This window comes from Macaca thibetana, chromosome 12 (genome assembly GCF_024542745.1).
Source record: "Macaca thibetana thibetana isolate TM-01 chromosome 12, ASM2454274v1, whole genome shotgun sequence".
Taxonomy (NCBI): Eukaryota; Metazoa; Chordata; class Mammalia; order Primates; family Cercopithecidae; genus Macaca; species Macaca thibetana.
This window is the reverse complement of record NC_065589.1, coordinates 74950742-74969206: the sequence shown is the minus strand read 5'-3', so window position 1 is coordinate 74969206 and position 18465 is coordinate 74950742. Positions and strand designations below refer to the sequence as shown.

General features: G+C 40.1%; 1 protein-coding gene across 1 annotated transcript in view; it reads right to left on the bottom strand.

Moving 5' to 3' along the window:
• STK39 (serine/threonine kinase 39) overlaps positions 1-18465 on the bottom strand; it is a 293703-nt gene that overhangs the window by 6052 nt on the left and 269186 nt on the right. The window contains exon 17 of the mRNA XM_050752820.1: positions 4428-4492. Within this exon, the coding sequence (XP_050608777.1) occupies positions 4428-4492 (65 nt within the window). The remainder of the gene's footprint in view (positions 1-4427; positions 4493-18465) is intronic.

Sequence of the window (18465 nt, the reverse complement as noted above, 5' to 3'; positions counted from 1 at the left end):
CCTGACAGACATCTACACAAACAAACCTTGTTAAACTCATCCTCGTGTTCCTAGTCACTTCTCCACAATGAACCCTCATCCCAGCCCCCCACTGCCTTGCCCCTTTCATCATCTACTGCTTTGTCCAACTCAGTATATGTGCTCAATTCTAACAGGGTCTTCATTTCTTTATGAGGCTTCTCAGGTCATATAAAACTTAGATTAAATAAATATGTATGCTTTTCTCCTGTTAATCTGTTTTATGTCAGTTTACTTCCAGGCCCAGCCAAAAATCCCTAAGAAGGCAGAGGTAACAGTTTGACCCCCCTACCAAAGGAAAATGTATACATTATCAGGGAGCTAGTGTGACAGTGTATGACACCATGCACGCTTCACTCAGGGTGTATTCTGATTCCTGAACACCCACCTCCTCACCCCTCCTGCCATGACAGCAGGTGTGGCCTGCACCCCACAGAGGAGCTGAAGTTATGGTTGCCTGGCGTCACTGACAAGGAATGCCTCCACCCCAAATGCGGGTGCACTTTGGAATCACCAGGAGAGTCTGAGGTGGCCCCCACCATAGAGTCTGAGAACCACCGGTCTATCCCAGTGCTTCCCAGTGTGAAACTACAAGTTTCCTTTAAAGCACTGGTTCTCAAACTTCAGCCTGCATCAGAATCACCTGGAGGGCTTGTTAAAATGGATTCCAGTGTCCCACCCCACAAAAGATTCTCATTCCTTAGTCCTGAGATGGGGGTCCTAGAATTTACATTGTAATCCAGTTCCCAAGGGAAGCTGACACCGTCAGTCTCGGGGCCACATGTGGACAGCCACTCTTTTAGGCTGGGAGTAGGAGGGACAAAGCTGCCACGTGGACCTTCTGGAACTGGAAGTTTCCTTGAAGATCTTTGTCTCACTTTTCTACCCCTTCAGTAGGAGGAGAAAGTTAAAACGCTTAGGGAGTTTTTACCCCATTTCAGGCTTAACTTTACCTGCACTTTGCAAAATGTTGCCTTAGTCATGCAGCCTCCAATTATGCAGAAGCTGAGAACCTCTAAAAAGAAGCCCCTTTAGTCACTGTGAAAATGCTTATGAAATTTCTGTCTGCAATACATATAGTACTATTAAACTTCAGTAACTAAAACCTATAATGCTTATGTTAATGTGTACCAATTAGATGTTAATTACATGTTCTCAAAATTTGTATTCTGTCTTCAAAGGCAAATTAAATGTATCTTATTTCATGTTTTTTCTAATGCAATTTCAAAAATTCCACATTGAAAGCAGGAAGATTCACCTACTTACAAAACTGCCCAGTCGTCCATTCAAAAATGGCTTAAAAATAAAGACCTGTCTCAAGGCTTACAACAATAAAACAGTACTAATACATCAAACTCAGAGCACATAATAGTTGAGCTGAAATGCCCTCTATGCCCAAACCACTTTGTTAAAAGTGAAGAGAAGAATCTGATCTCCCAGCCCCTGGCCATACCAACAATGGAAATCCTACTTATTAATCTCCCTGTGGAATGCTTCTCAGGGTTTGCTGAACACTGGAACCACCATGAAGTCCTTTTAATATTCCCACAGCCCAGGCTGCACCAAGAGCAATTAAATCAGAGTATCTGTTGTAGGACCCAGACACTAGGTCCTACAACAGGACCCATTTCACATCTTGGGAACGCCAGGCTCTCTGGGGTTAATTTGCCCAGGATCACACAGTGGAAGCTGCAGACTCACCGCTGGTCTAGACTCAAAGCCCATGCTCTCAACAACCATTCATTCCTGGAGGCAGACCCCTGCGGCCTTAGGCATTCAATGTTTAAAGTGTCCCAGCGCTCCCGAGTGAAACCACTGTGCAGGGAGGTAAAGAATCACAGTATCATGACACTGCTGTTCTTTAGATAATTTTCAGGCCCCTGACATTTTCCTTTAAAAAGTAAGGAAAGGCACTGAGATTAAAATAATGATAAACAGCTGAGAGATAAAGGGACCATGCGCAGCAGCAGCTTATGAGGAAAAACGCTGCTAAAATGCTTTGATCTTTTATTCCTGAATAAAATAACCAAGTTGATGAATGAGGGTAAATGCATTTGAATCTCTGCAGTTTATCGAGATGTTAGCGTCCTACGCAAGATCAGGCCAAAAACCAGTTCAAATTAGCTCTGTCAAGTCGATCTCAAACCGGCTGGCAGCTGATAGCTACAAAGAAACCCTCCTGGGGCTTAACAAGGGCTGGACAGAAAGTTAAGTGACAGAAATAAGGTCCCTCGTGAGTTTGGTTTTCTTTAACATCTTTATCTTTGGCGAGAATAAACTATCAATTTCCATTTACTGTGAATACCACACTACTACATTTTCAAGCTGTAATGGGAAGGAAAACATATATGGAATTGTTTCTAAAACTCTCCTGTGCCTGACAGGCCGCTATTACTCAATCTGCTGAAGGTACAAAGGAGATTCAGTCTCAGCCAATGTAGATTCAGTCCCAGCCAATGTAAATGTACCCGGTCATCCAAAAGGAGGAATCTACAAAATGACAGAAAACTGTACAACCCTAAGGCCGCAGGGGTCTGCCTCCAAGAATGAATGGCTGTTGACAGCATGGGCTTTGTGGCTAGACCAGGGGTGAGTCTGCAGCTTCCAGACTCAGGATCTGTGTGATCACTGTGTGATTCTGGGCAAATCAACCCCAGAGAGCCTGGGGTTCCTGAGATGTGAAATGGGCCTGCTACCAGAGATAATGGGAAAGCAGGAGAGCTGGAGGGGTGGGGGCAGACCAGGTTTCATTAGCCATGTCCCAGGTATGTGGTTTACAATAGGGCAGAGGACACACTGTGTCTGCTACATTTTGGGATTGTAGGAGGATTACTCTGGCTACAGCCACAGGGTGGTAAACAGAGCCAAAAGCTGGCAAATTGGTGGCAGGAAGATTAGTTTCTGAAGATGACAGAATCCTGCTTGGGTGCAGGAAATGGAGATGCAGGGAAGAGGACAGAATCCAGAGAGAATTTAAGAAACATATAAGCCAATTAGGAGATGAGGGAGAGTTTTACATTATTCTTATGGTTTACCTAGAGACTGTACAGCGGCTGTTTTCACAAAATCTTCAGTAGTAGGAAAGGGCCAGGGTTACTGTTCCTATTTCATAATAAAATAAGAAAAGTCCTGCATGAGAGTTTCAGACTCTTATCTCTGTTTGCATGTAAGAAATTAGGAAAATGTTCTGGAGGTGGTATTTAAAAAATGAATAAAGGGACATACATTGGCTTGAAATACTGACACAGGATGCCATTTTCTTATCAATATACTCTCATATTAAAACACACACACACACACACACACACACACACACACACACACACATTAAGAGGCGACAGTGTCATCCCAAACTAGAAGAGGGATTTTCCCATTTGTTAACCTAGCACTCTACATCTGAATAAAATGTTAGTTTCTTATCAAAGCAAAAAGAATTCCTTCAGATATATCTTTTCTGTGAAAATCTTTGTGTTTTTCTTTTATCACACAGCCTAGCTATCTAAAATTAGATGGGAAGCAAGACCCAGAAAGTTAATTAGCACTAGGCTCACATTTACTGTAACTAATCATTTAGCATTTTTGGTCACCCACATTTTCCATTTAATTTCACAAATATAAAAAAGATCATCAATGTATGTTGTGCACAGCAAAGTGTTGGCCATCTAGATCTAAAATTGCTTCTGGGGTTCTGACCAGCCTTTCATAAAATTAACTTGTGATTTTTAAAATGTGCCTTAATGTACTGTTTGCTAAAACTTTTTGGAAAATGGTCACTTTGGACTATCTGGATTTCTCTCCATTTCTGACGACCCAGGATGTCCAGTACTCTGTATCTCTGTGGCCACCTAGTACTTAAGTTTAAAATCTACTAGTGCAGAATAACTGTTGAAATATCTCCTTTCTACAAAAATCTGCTACTGTGATTTGAAATGTGGAAGTAAAATGTTGTGTCTTTGCTCGCCAGCCTTAAGTTGTTCTACAATTGCTTCCAATTACCTAAACCATTTCTACAACAATCAGCCTCTATTTTTAAAAGTTAGAACCACTTGGCTTTTGTCTTAGGAAAGCTTTATTAAGAGTGTTGCTTTGAATTCAGTGTAATTTTGTCTTAATGGTCAAGTTGCGATACAAACTGTAAGCAAAATGATCTAGGCTTCTCACATGGCCACTCTTAGTCAAAGGTGTGATGATAAAAGAAAAAGCTATGCTCATAGAACAGGAAATTTCCAGTTACAGTCAGAAAATGTTCCCTAATGTTGCAGAGTCAAATGTTTCCAAATGCAAAAATTGATTCTAAAAGAAAACAACAGCAGCAAAATTACAGAGTAGGTTATTAAACTAGATTATTATTCCCTGCTGGCACAGCATGGCAAAATATTACCTCCTTCTTTCCATAACTTCCCACTTACCAACTTAAATGTCAATGTTTTTAAAGCTTTGGGATCATCTACAATCTTCTGTAAATTAGCAGCCACTGTAAAACACAAACATAGAGAGAAAGTGTTCAAATTATTTCTAGTAACACTGGATTTTCACATCAGTGACTCAGAAAATTTGACTAATGATGCAATAAATTGCAAAATCATTTCTTTCATAAACATTGCAAAGTCCATATAAATGACCAAATTACTCTTACAGATATTTTCTACAACAACTGATATTATTTCAGCAATCTTGTATCTATGCACATCTGAATTAATCACTATATGTCAACTCCGCATTTCATATAATAAAATCTGAAATTACTTTCTAATGGAAAGTAGAAATGATAGCAACCCCCAGTGTTTCTGCCACTTGGCTTCTCTAAATATTCATTACTAAGAAATGTATTAGCCAGGAGAGGGCAGTACAAAACAAAGAGGAGAGGTAGTGGGGAGAAAAAACAAAAAACAAAAAACAAAAAAACCAAACCTTTCTCTGGAAATAGAAGGTCAGCACATTTGAACCCCTGTCCTATAAATTCACTCAATTCTCTGAACCCATTTTTATCAAGGCAACAAAATACCGTGGATAACCTCTACAACTCAAGCGCATGTTTTAAGGCTTTCAGAGCACAATGATCTGTCAAACCAGGGAAGTGCCACCTTGAATAATAGCCAAGTTCGCTGAACAGGGTCAAGCACTAGACTAGAGGCTGTCCGGTTGGAGCTCAGTGCTGTAGATATGTTTTCAGTATTAGCTGGATTCACTGGAGATCTGTCCTTGTTCTCCATGATGTAATGATCTATCTGATATCCCAGTAGAGAAGTCAGCTTTTCCTGCTTACTCCACTGGCTCAGGGTACTGCTAATGAACAGAATTATCAAAAGGTAATGTAGATGGAAACTTAAAACTTACTTTTTCCATATCCACACCTGAAGTATAAAGTCCTGAAAGTCAAATAAGGGCTACTGCTTAGGGAAGGAGAAGTTACTGCTGAAGAAATTATGGGAGAATATCCTGTTTGTCGTTTTTATTTTTTTTATGAGTAAAATTATCTGCTGCTTCAGTAGTTAGATATTGAAAAGTTATCTGAATTTTTTAAGATAAAAAAATTTAAGATAAAATAGTAAACATATAAGTATTTTGAGAAAAGGGTTTCAAGTAGAAAATTTATAAGTAGAAAGTAGTAAGAAATCTGTGCAAATTTTAATTTTCTCTAAGGTCGACTGACAACAACCTAGATACATGGATTTTCTGCAGATTAGTTTATTTCATTTAATCCATCAGCTGCAGAGGAGAAAAAAGAAAAATTATGTACTCAATATGGCCTATTTCTCTGTATAAACCATAATTGCAAGCATCATTTTATCTTCATTTGTTGCCCTTTTAATACTTCCATTCTGAGTGATCTGCAGTTTCATTTTTACCAACACTCCTCCCATCCACCTCCTCTCTCCTCTTTCTTTTGCCCACAAACGCAAGCACACACATATCAGGTATACCCCAGGGCACCAATTCCAGAATAGTTATCATGGCAAAGCTTCCTGTGGCCTTTCAACCGTTTTCTGAACATATTTTAGACACTAAAATCATCAAGGCATTTATGCAAGAAACATTGGCTCATGGAGTGCAAAGCTCTGCCGTAAAATCCTGTCCACCAAAGCCAGTATTTATCATGTCAGGGCATTCTGACTATATGCAAATCACAGCAAATGAACACAGTACCCATTTTCTTAAAACATAAAAGTGTTCTAATAGTTCCTCTGATTTGGGCTGATTTCATGAGTGGCCATAAATTCTTCGCATAAATTTCAGTCCTTTCATTAGAGTTTCTCGGTTAATGTGGATGATTTACTGCCTTGTTCTGGGTCATGTGTTTCCAGTCCGCTCTCTAATGTTCAGTCAAAAGCAGAGGTCCAGCCTACACTAATTCACAACCCTCTCTCCAGTGTACACGTATATATACGAGGGCCAATTTCCAGGGAATGTGTCAAGCAAGTTGGAGACTGAAGGGCAAGATGGAGCTGCCTGCATCTTAAACAATCATCCCAGAAACCACGCTCCCCAATTGTGAGTCTCACACCTTTGGGACATTAAAAATTCAAATTCTGTCTTCAGCTCAAAGCAAAAATAGCAAAACTGGCCACTTACCTGATTACTTATCCCAGCTGCTAGGCTTATTTTCAATTTGGTTGATTCTAATTTGTTGTAAAGTGCTATAAAACACCTTCATTTAACTGACATCACATAAAATTCAGGGTGATGCTAATTTTTTTTTCCAGTAGCAATGCTCATTAAAAAGATGGGTGTCACTGTTTCCTCCCATCTCCTGACTGTGCACCTGGATTTCGAAAATAAAAATACTCCTTACCTGGAACGTGAGCTGAGAAGGAAGGGCTGGGTAGGGCTGGCTGTTGCTTTAGAGCTGCCTGAGCCTGTGCTGAGAACACTGACCTTTGTGTTGTAAAACACTCGAGTTTCTAGAAAATATGGGGTGTCTGAACCCTGCTTGCTCAGTAGCCACTGACTCATTTCAAATCCCTCTTGGTTTTCCCAAATAAAACTCACGCCCTTTGGTTTCTGCCGCAGACACTGTGCTATCTTCTTTGAACTAGTCCCTCCCTTCCCAGCCCACACTCTTTCTCTGTTTTTTTTTTTTTTGAGACGGAGTCTCGCTCTGTCACCCAGGCTGGAGTGCAGTGGCCGGATCTCAGCTCACTGCAAGCTCCGCCTCCCGGGTTCACGCCATTCTCCTGCCTCAGCCTCCCGAGTAGCTGGGACTACAGGCGCCTGCCACCTCGCCCGGCTAAGTTTTTGTATTTTTAGTAGAGACGGGGTTTCACTGTGTTACCCAGGATGGTCTCGATCTCCTGACCTCGTGATCCGCCCGTCTCGGCCTCCCAAAGTGCTGGGATTACAGGCTTGAGCCACCGCGCCCGGCCTCTTTCTCTGTTATTTGGGCAAACAGGGACACCAACAATATGCACTGAGGCCCTCAAGGACTGTGGCCCTCAAGCCCTGTCACTATGGCTTTACCAACACTCCTCCCACCCACCTGTCACTACAGGGTATCTTTGTGGGAACAATGAATTTTTTTTCTATTTTTTCGTTTCTCTGTATCACACTTTAGGCTTGAATACCTGTCAGGGCTGGAAGTTTCTAGTTACTTTTTTGTTTTTGGAGAACATTTGGCCTAAGGTATGATAAGTATTGTTGTTTATGAAACTGTAACGGTATCATTAACAGCCACATGGAAAAGACGCTGATGCTCGGTACCTCCCTGAATCTAAACAGAGAAGGAAATAAGATCATCCTGGGGGTAATCCACTGGAGGCAAGGCAGCAGAGCCGACACTTTTTTGGCAAACTAAGTCAGGCATTCTCCAGACACTGTTTTCTGTATACATTCCTTGCACTATTCAAATTCTCCACATTTTTAAAATGTAATTTCAACTTTTGTTTCAGCTTCAGGGGTTCGTGTGCGGGCTTATTACCTAGGTGTATTGTGTGATGCTGAGGTTTGGGGTATGACTGATCCTGTTACCCAAGTACTGAGCATAGTACCCAGTACTTTTTCAACCCTTGCCTCCCTCTCTCCTTCCCCCTCAAGTAGGCCCTGGTGTCTGTTCCCTTCTTTGTATCCATGTGTACTCAATGTTTAGCTCTCACAAGTGAGAACATGAGGGATTTGGTTTTCTGTCCCTGTGTTAATTCACTTAGGATAATGGTCTCCAGCTGCATCCATGTCGCTGCAAATGTTAAGATTTCGTTCTGTTTCATGGCTGTGTGGTATTCTGTGCTGTATATGTACCACATTTTCTTTACCCAATCCACTGCTGATAGGCACCTGGGTTGATTTGATGTCTTTGCTATTGTGAATAGTGCTGTGATGCACATACGCATGTGTGTGTCTTTTTGGTAGAACAATTTATTTTCTTTTGGATACACACCAAGTCATGGGATTGCTGGGTTAAATACTAGTTCCGTTTTAAGTTATTTGAGAAATTATTCACATTTTGACAGTTGGAAAAATAAGTTATATATGACATTTACAGTCTACATCTATATTCTGAGTAATTAGTCAAAAGATACACTTTTTCCTGAGGTACCAGCTTATTTCACACCAACCCCATGTTCTGGTGACAGTGAGTTAATTCACTTAATTTTAGCTGTTTCCAAACACAAGCTATGGGGAAAAGACAACCAATGAACACGGAGTCTAATGTACTACTTCCAACAGTAAAAAATTTCTAACATTAGACAAAAGCATGGTCTTGGGTTACCTGACAAGGTGATGACTTCAAAATATTGTTTTATCCAAAGAGACACCCTGAATAGATTGATGCAGAAAGGCAGCATGAGATTGCAAAGAAAGAGACAATCCAAGCTCTAAGTAAGGAGAAAAGGAGATGGTATGAGGGTAGGTTTCTTATGGATACTGCTAGAACAGTAATATAAAATTAACATTTTATTTTAATTAGATTTCTTTGAAATACAGCCACACATACAGAAAACTTACTAACTCAGTTTGGGACAAAATAAAAGATTCACCCCATTATTTTCCCTAAACCTCCAGGCTCTCATCTTCGTGGGATGCACTGTAGCACAGTGTATAAGAACCTGAATTCCTGAGCCAGGGTGCCGGGGTTCAAATCCTCCTCCTGCTCACAGCTGTGTGACCTTCCTGAATGAAGTTCACTTAGCCTCCTCTTTGTGCTCAAGGCCATGCATTGGTCATTGTTGAAATGAAGATATTAATGGTGCCTACCTGATAGGGTTTGTTTTGAGGATTAACACACGTAAAGTGCTTAGAATAATGCTTGATGTATAGCAAGCGGTTAATAAATTATTCCTCTCTGCTCTGGACAATGGCAATATCTTATCTGGTTTCCTTGCCCTCTGTCTTACCTGCTGAGAGCCCTCTTTCTCATACTCACCAGAGTTACTGGAGAACCTAGATTGAGAACTGGAGTGTGTTACCTCCTTGAGCAATGCTGTTTAACTGTTTCCATCAACTTCGGGATAAAGTCCAAATTTTTAACATGGTCAATGAGAGCCTCCATGGTCTGGCCTTGGCTAACCACTCCAGCTTATCTTTTGCCATTTCCTACCCTGAATCTTCCCAGGAAAGGCTCTATAACTCCATTATCCTCCAGCTCTCTATCCCTGCTCTTATCATCATGTACTGAAATAATCTGTCACAGATCTGATTTCCTCGCTAGATTCAAACTCTGAAAACCCAGAAAAAATTGTATTCATCTTTGTAAAACATTCATCTTTGAAATATATGCACATATGCAGAAACCGATGACTTCTTACCACCTCCATTGCTGCTTCCCAAGTGAGACTACCACCAACTTGCCACTAGACCCGTCCAGTAGCCTGTGGTCTCACTGCTTCCATCCCGGTCCCTCCATGGCCTAGGCTTCAACCAGAGGGCAGGGGAGGCTTCTAACATGTAGACAAACCATGTTACTTTTCTATTCAAAACCCTCTGTTGGCCTTCCAGCTCTGAGTAACGCCATGGTCTCTACAATGGTCTACCAAACCCACCTGATAAGGCCTCCTGCTCCATCTCTCCTCTTATCCCTCACCACTCTCTCCCTCCCTGCTCCTGCTCCAGCCACAGAGCTTCCATGCTGACCCTGGAGCATTTAGGGCAGGGGCTGGCCCAGAACCTCTGCACCTGCCATTCCCTCTCCCGGAAATGTTCCTCCTCCACAACTCCATGACTGCCTCCCTCCCTTCCTTTCAGTTTCTCCTCAAATGTCCGTGGCTACCCTATTAACACACCCCACCACCCCCTCACTCTCTCTTTACCCAGAATTTTTCTTTCTCACAGCACTTACCACCTCCTAATATGCTATATATTTATGCATTATTTTTGGATGTGGCCCTTTACCTACTCCACATACCCAGAAAATGAGCTCCAATGAATACAGGAACTGTTTTGTTCACTACTATGTTCCCAGTGCCTGACACAGACGGATATCAATCTGTATTGAATACATGAATAAATGGAAAAATGAATCTTTGTGACATCAGTGCCCAGTACAATGTCTAGTACACTGTATTTGGTAAATATCCTCAAGGCCTTCTCCCCAGACACAAGCTCACAAAAGTACGTATACAATTTAGAGGATTCTAAGACACTAAGAATCCCACATTGAGACTCTCTGAAAGAAGAATTATTCCTGTTTTGGAAAGTTTCTACAAATATTTGTCTCCTAAGCAATAATCCGATTCATTTGCCCTGTTACGGAAAAGTAAATATGGCCTGAGAAAGACGCTGTACTTCTATATTTGAGTCCTTGTGGATGAACTGCAACCTAACTTACTAAGTAGACAAGATTGAAAACCTAACTTAGGACTATGAGCCTGTAACAATCCCTGAGTCCTGGCCAATCTCAGCAGCCATACTTCAACGAGTCATACACTGCTGGGTGTTCAAACTGTGTTCAAATAAGGCTAATGCCAAGCTGTAGCCAATCCAGTTGTTTCTGTACCTCACTTCTGATTTCTGTATGTTACTTTACGTTTTTTGTCCATAAATTTGTCTGACCATAAGGCACCCCTGGAGTCCGAATCTGCTATGATTCTAGGGGCTGCCCAATTTGTGAATCATTCATTGCTCAATTAAACTCCTTTAAATTTAATTTGGCTGAAGTTTTTAACAGATGGTGTCAGAAGTGGGATCCGAAGAAGAGCTTCTAATGACTCTAGGAGCACTGAGTGAACATGCAAGGTAACTGCAGGACCCACTTGTATCCATTGATCTTTCGGAGCAGCTGGAGATTGTGGGTAAGTTCTCTCTTAGATTTTGGAGCTCCAGTGTTTTGGATTTGTGTTTTGAGCTCTCTGAGTTTCTTTGAGCAAATCTGAGCAAATTTCTGATCCAAACTGGGTTTGGAAGTCATGACAGAAAGTGGACTGGGTCTAGGAATGGATTTAATCTGGTAACTAACTGGCCTGGATCCAGTTAGAGGCCTCTTACATCAGACTAGGTCAGAAAGAAAACTGGTAGCAAATGATAATATTGTAGGGGTGTACAATTTGTTTCTTAAAAATTTGTGGGCATTTTTGTGTTCTACCCCATTGTTTCATTTTTCTTGTGCACGTAGGTAGGAAAAAAACTATTGGTTTAGTTTATCAAGGGAACCCTAGAAGAAAGTCAATATTTTAGGTAAAAATGAGATTCTTAATTTCTGAAAAACTGACTTCCTTCACGCTTACACATTAGGCACAGAAAGCAGTGGAGTCTTACAGAAATGGCTCTTACTAAAGTTAACTTACTGTGGAATGTTCCGAATAAACAATGCATGGAAGTGCATTTAAAAATGAAAAGTTAAATCTGCTAATCTTTCAGCTTAGTTACTATCCCAATACAAAGGAAAAAGACTACAGCACCAATCGGCTGCCTTTGGATAAGTAATGGGGTACATTTTACCTGAGTAAAGGATAGGATTGGGTTAGAGGCCCTCCCCTCAGTAAAGTCTCTCTCGGTTAAAAATGGATTAAAGATGACAGGGCCCCATCAGGGGCAAGTTTGAGCCTTGTCAGTTCAATGTTGAGTGGCTGATGTCTGTGTTTTGTCTCACGTATTTCACTGTGGCCAGAACAAAAAATGTTAATTGGGTTACCCCATGCAACCCCTTGGGCAGCAACTTGCAAAACTGAGAGGCTTTTGCCTGTGGAAACAAACAAACAAAAAAAGACGATTTTCCTTTATGATGTGGCTTAGCCCCAGGGCTACATTGTGGCAAGCAAGGTCTCTAGGGCTGCTCAGGGAAGGGGAACCCAGAACCTGGCATGTTGGCAAAAGGGTAAGAATTTCTTACCAGTCAGACTCTGGCCTCTCTCTGTGCAAACTGGTTAAATGAGTGGTAAAAGTCACCGTTTATCTCTCTGCAAAGTTTTACTTACTACAAAAAAAAAAAATTCTGAGGTTGACCTTGAGCTATAGTAAATCTGGTGTGTTCTGTGTGTCTTTCCGCCTTGTTCTGCCATAAAGAGGGGTATCTTAGGATAAAATGTGTGCCTAGGACCCCACAAGCCTGCTGTTGAAGACGGCCGAGCAAACTGGTCAGTTAGGTCCTTGGGAGCTTGACCTTGTAACCATGTGGCTTTGCATTCTCTTTTCACAATGGTGGCCTGGGTGCAGGGTTCAATTCCTGGCTTGGGAATGAGTACTTTCTGGTATGATAACTGGGTGGGCTTTACCATTTGTTTATTCTCTTCCCCTCCATGAACCATCTTAAATTTTCCTTTTTCTGAACACATTGGCCATTTGGCTAGCCAGGGTTGGGTAATACAAGATTTAAAAGGACTTTTTGTAAAAAAGTGCTATAGTTCAAAGTTAGCTTAATAAAAAGTAGATATTCAAGGTCTAACAGCCTGGGACTCCTTGGGAAAAACAGGAGGTGTCAGAGACCCTATTTGAAAAAAATCTGTTTTCTTCATGGAACTCCAGCAATTAGATATGGATAAATCTCCCTCAAAATCTAAGGGTCTGGTCTTTTTGGGATCCAGGATCTGGTGTAAAAATAGGATCGTTAATTTTTGGGCAGCTGTTTTGCCTTCCAGCTGTGCCAGGTTATTAGGGCCTAGAAACTGCACACTTTCCTAGCCCTGTTCTTCCAAGGACTCTACCCTAAAGCCAGTAATCCAATTAAAAAAATTTAAAACTGGCAAATAAGACATTTATCTGTGTAGTTATATATGTGTTGTGTGTGTAATGTTTATATAAAAGAGCTCTAATTAATTGGCTTTAAGAAACATAAGTGCTTATTTTGTCAGAAAAGTAAAAACTGTAATGTCTTAGTTCATGTAACTTTAGTAATCTTTGGGAAATAAAAATGGCTTTAAAGATTATTGGTAAAATAAAGACATTTGGACTAAATTAGGCAGGTCAGATACTAGGTTTGCTAAACGCTTTAAGGTCATAAACTGCTTCTTAAGCTTTTGAAATTGTTCAGTTTTCCTATTTTGGAGCATTAGATTCTAGATAAGGCCTGGGGACATGCGGAATTAGCCACGCCCCCTAGCTATGCAAAGAAGGTTATAAAGAAAATGGATTTTACACAAGAAAGGATCTTGTAAATTCTTGTCCTAAAGTAAAGTAACTGGCTGTTTAAAAAGAGGGATGTTCAGGACAAGTCAAAATGTCCAAAACATGGTTTGTGTAAGTCGTGAAAAGATTTGTGAAAGAAAATTGATACATGAAAAGTTGCTGAGTTACCATTATAACACGTGATTGAGACTACTGAAAAAACAGTTTTACATGCAAGGTGTGTGAGGAGAATGAAATTCGTTTTTGGTAAAAGATTGTAAGATGGCATAGGAATGTAAATTTTGCCTAATTTAGAGGGTTAAAGGATTGTTTTAAATTTAGTAAGAATAAGTTCAAGGTTTGAACAGTTGTGGAAAGTCTGTAAAAATTAATCATGTAAAAAAATTCTGTGTGTGAATATATTGACTAAATGTAAAGGTGTATTTTCTGTAAATTGAACATTGAGATAAAAGCACAAACAGGATTTTCTTAAAGCACTAATCTGCTCTTTAACAAAAATTTGTAAAGGGTTATAAAAGGTTTATGAGAAACTCACCTTACGGTTACACTGATTAAGATTGGGAAGGTTTGTCCATAAGGTTTTATTAAAAATTGGGGTAGACATTAATAGTACACTAATGCAAGGGTGAAATCTGACTTTCTCTCTTAAACAAATTTTCATGTAATATTAAAAGATAATAAAAGATTTTTGTTTGCCTTTTGAATAAACTACTGGAAAAAAAAGAAGGCAAAGACAAGAGACAGACTGTTTGAAAAGCTAAGTCTTCCCTCTATCAACAAGTAAAGGTTTTGCCTTTAAAATTTTTTTAAGTCATCATTTTGGCAAAATGAATGACTTATGGTAACCTGGAATTCTATTTCATAATACCAAGTGTTTTAAAACTTTAATATATTTGATAACCTTTCCAAAATCAAATTTCAGCTTCAAAATGGTCTTTTCTGACCTCTAACTTTGAGATGCTACAGAGGGCCCCCAAAGCATCTAAAAGAAAGGCGAGCAATTATTTAACATGTTTAGTTACACAGGAAGCATTGTCAAAAATAATAAAAAAGTTTAATCTTCTTCAGCTTATATTTTAGTGAATGATATTAATATATGTTCCAAAATTGTATGGGATTTCTAAAATTCTAATATGTCTGAGTATATGCTATCAATCATAATTATGGTTATTATGTTGTTATTGTAGACCACAGAAATAACTACATTTCTTTGTCAATTGTATTTTTAACTATAACTGTTTAAAGTCATTTCCATGGTTAAGTGCTTAATGCTGATGCAGTTTCTGAAAACTTTACAAGCATGCAAAATGCTAGAGTATAGTGTCTCTTAGGAGGTTCACGAAAGAATGGAAAGGACCCTAAAAGCACTCTTGAATACAGGTTTCTAATAACTTTACAATCACATCATTCAAACTGGGTAAGGATTCCTGGAATTTTAATGAAAAGACTGGGTTATAAAACTGCTAACTCAAGTAGAACAAAAATTTATTTTCATAGTAAATCAGCTGATATTGAAATTGTTTAGATATAAAATTTGAAGGAACTCCATGATCTAAGTCAAATTACCTATGATAACCCATTAGTTATCAGTACTATTCACCTAATTTGGAGAAACAACTAGTATTCAAAAGTTAGAATGTCTAATGTTACTCATGGAGAACCATCATGGCCACCTTGTCCTTCCTGAGTCTTTAAAGCTTTTGTTATTAAAAGTTGTGCATTTCATGACTCATCATGGAAAAGATAAAATGCAAATAAATTACTCTTGGTTCATCTCAATTGAGTATTTGGTATCATATCCTAGGCAAACATGATTTCAAAGGCTGACCATTTTCATTCAGTTTTTTTCAGAGATGACAGTCTAGGCCACCCCAACCACATAAACCACTGAGACTAGCAGAGGAAATCTACAATAGAATGTAGATGATGGGGATAAGGAGTATCAGAGAGGCCTCAAGACCAGGTGTAAGGACTGTAACTCACACTACTAACCTTCCTCTTACAACTTCCCCCTAGGAAAAGAGATCAACCAATCCAGAAGAACCATTCCCAGGTGGATTCAAGTAGTGCAAAAGGTGGACTGTAGTGGATACTGTGGTGTGCTGCCCAGATCTTCTCTTCAGGAATGAGGCAACTATTCTGCCATCTGCTGGCATTATTGGTGGCTGGTAACCATCCAGTTTAGCTCTTCTTTGGGAATTCTCCATGGCCACAGAAAGCTGTCTCAGCCAAGGTCATGCCCTCTCTTCAAAGGCAGCCTGCATTCATGAATGACTGGTCATGATAGTAAAAAGACCCCAAGGCAGGACAATAGTAAAAATAGTAAAAAGTCCAACAGTAAAAAGGCCTCAAGGCAGGACAACGCTAAGGGTCATCTCAGCTTCATTCCTCCCTTTGCTGAAGGAGGCATTTGCTGCAGTTCAAACACAATTACTCTATCTGCCAAATTCTACTTCCTTTATTCCCTCACAGATGCTGATCTTGAAAGCACTCCTCAAAAACCTACCTGCATACAAATCTATGCCTCTCAATCTTTTTCCTCAGAAACCCTAAAGACTCTGCATATAGGGAAGGACACAGTATAGTCACCTTAGAAGGTATTTCTCATGATCAAATTTATGAAAGTGCAAATAATAATTAAAAGTAGTGAGTATACTACATGCAGTTTTTCCTGGGATTTCACTTACTAGAATTCTGGATAGTGAGAAAAAAAAGTGGTTAGAAAAAATTATAAAACTGCCTTTCCAAAAATTATTAAGAGGGAGATCTAATCTAGTCAATCTCTCCTCTTGCCTTTAGCTTTCAAGCTGCCTTAATTTTTTCTGGGCTTAGGCCAGCTAACTTTGGAAGATAGTTAGGTTATGTTAATAGTTTAAATGGTAACAGGCCTTCCCAGAAGCTCAACCACCTTTGTAAAGCTAATGAAAGACCACCAGGCTAGGGGGAGGAGAAGAGCCTGAATTCTGGTAAGGTGCAGAAATAAATGATTGCCAGCCATGCCTGTAGATAACATCACTACTGTAGATTGGCCTTTTGAGATTTTCAGGTTTTTTGCATGTCTGACGTCCATGACGCCACCTGGACCCGCCAAACTCTGCTCCTATGGCCCCACTCAGAAGCAAGTGAGCTCAAGAGGACAGCTTTGATCCCCCTATGATTTTATCTCTGCCCCAACCAATCAGTAGCAAGCACCCATTTCTACCCACCTACATCCCTTCCTCCAAACGGCTTTCGAAAAACCCCCTAGCCTACAAGCCTTCAGAGAGACTGGTTTGAGGAACAATTCCTCCCACGTGGCATGGCCAGCCTCATATCAATTAAACGATTTTTATTATTTTTTTTTTTTACTGCAATGCCGTGGTCTTTATTTGTGCAGTGGGCAGGAAGAACCCATTGGGGTGGTTACAATTCTAGGAATGTTACAGATACTATGGATATGCAGACTTTAAGACTAAAATGTCAAACAGACTTGAGTATTAGTATTATTTACATATAGAAGGGATATATGAGAAATAAAGAAAACATAGAAATACACCTGCCATTCTCCTTACAGTTCAGGTAAGTTCCAGTTTATTAGTATTATTCGGTCATAGTGCAAATGTCTGATTCAGTTTGGCAAAACAAAACTGGCTGATACTGAATCTGTTCTTTAAAACATTACCATAAAATTGGTATTGTGATCCTGAATTTCCTTTAATGTGTTTAAGGTACAGTTTTATGAACTAGCTGACAGCGTGGTAATGGGAAGTGTCCAATAATCATTATGTTATGGGAAGTGTCCAATAATCATTATGTTATTATTGCTCATTTTGAAAGCAATGAAAAGGTGTAATCAATAAAAATGTATCCTCATGTAGCTTACAGAGGTGATGTACTGGTAAGCTTATAGTTTAATTCCTCTTCAGGATAAGGATGAAGAAAGTAGAAATAAAAATACTGTATGAAAAATGGCTAAACTTGAAGTAAAGTCATGTTTACCAAGAATACTCAAAATTCATCTGAGTTGAAGGTAAGAATTAATTTACTTGCTTTGGAAAGAAAAAAGTGGGGTGGGGGGAACTGTTGACTGGCAGCCACAGCTGTTGAAAAGTACTTTGTTTCTTTGAAAACGATTAAGAATTCTATAGGTGTCTTAACCAGGGGTTTTCAGTCTTGGAACCCTCTGAATTGTAGGCAAAACTTTGTGTGCACATTTCTGGGTAGAGGGTGTGTGGCTGTAACTGCCCAGTGGGTTCACCTTGGCCACTGCCCAGACAGAGCCAATTTATCAAGACCAGGGGAATTGCAATAGAGAAAAAGTAATTCACAGAGTTGGCTGTGTGGGAGACTGGAGTTTTATTGTTACTCAAACCAGTCTCCTACAAGCATTTCGGGTTGGGGTTTTCAAGGAGAATTCTGAGGAAGGGGCTTGGGAAGTGAGGAGTGCTGACTGGTTGGTTTAGAGATGGAATCACTGGCGGTTGAAGTGAGGTTGCTGTCTTCTGTCCCTGGGTGGGATCACAGAACTCATTGAGCCAGATTACTCGTCTGGGTGGTGCCAGCTGCTGCACTGAGTGCAGGGGCTGCAAAATCTCTCAAGTGCTGATCTTAGGTTTTACAATAGTGATGTTATTCCCAGGAGGAATTAGGGGTGGTTCAGACTCTTGGCAGCCAGAGGCTGCAGGGCCCCTAAACCGTTAATTTCTAATCTTGTAGCTAATATGTTAATCCTATAAAGGCAGACTGTTTCCTAGGCAAGAGGTGGTTTTTTGGGAGGTGCAGGGGAGAGGGCTTTAACTCTTAAACAAAATTTTCAGAGTTCAACTATAAACTAAACTCCCTCCCAAGGTTAATGGCCTACTCCCAGGAATGAACAAGGACAGCTTAAAGGTTAGAAGCAAGATGGAGTCAGGTCTGATCTCTTCCACGGTCATAATTTCCGCAAAAGTGGTTTCAGGGCATTTACTAGATTATCAG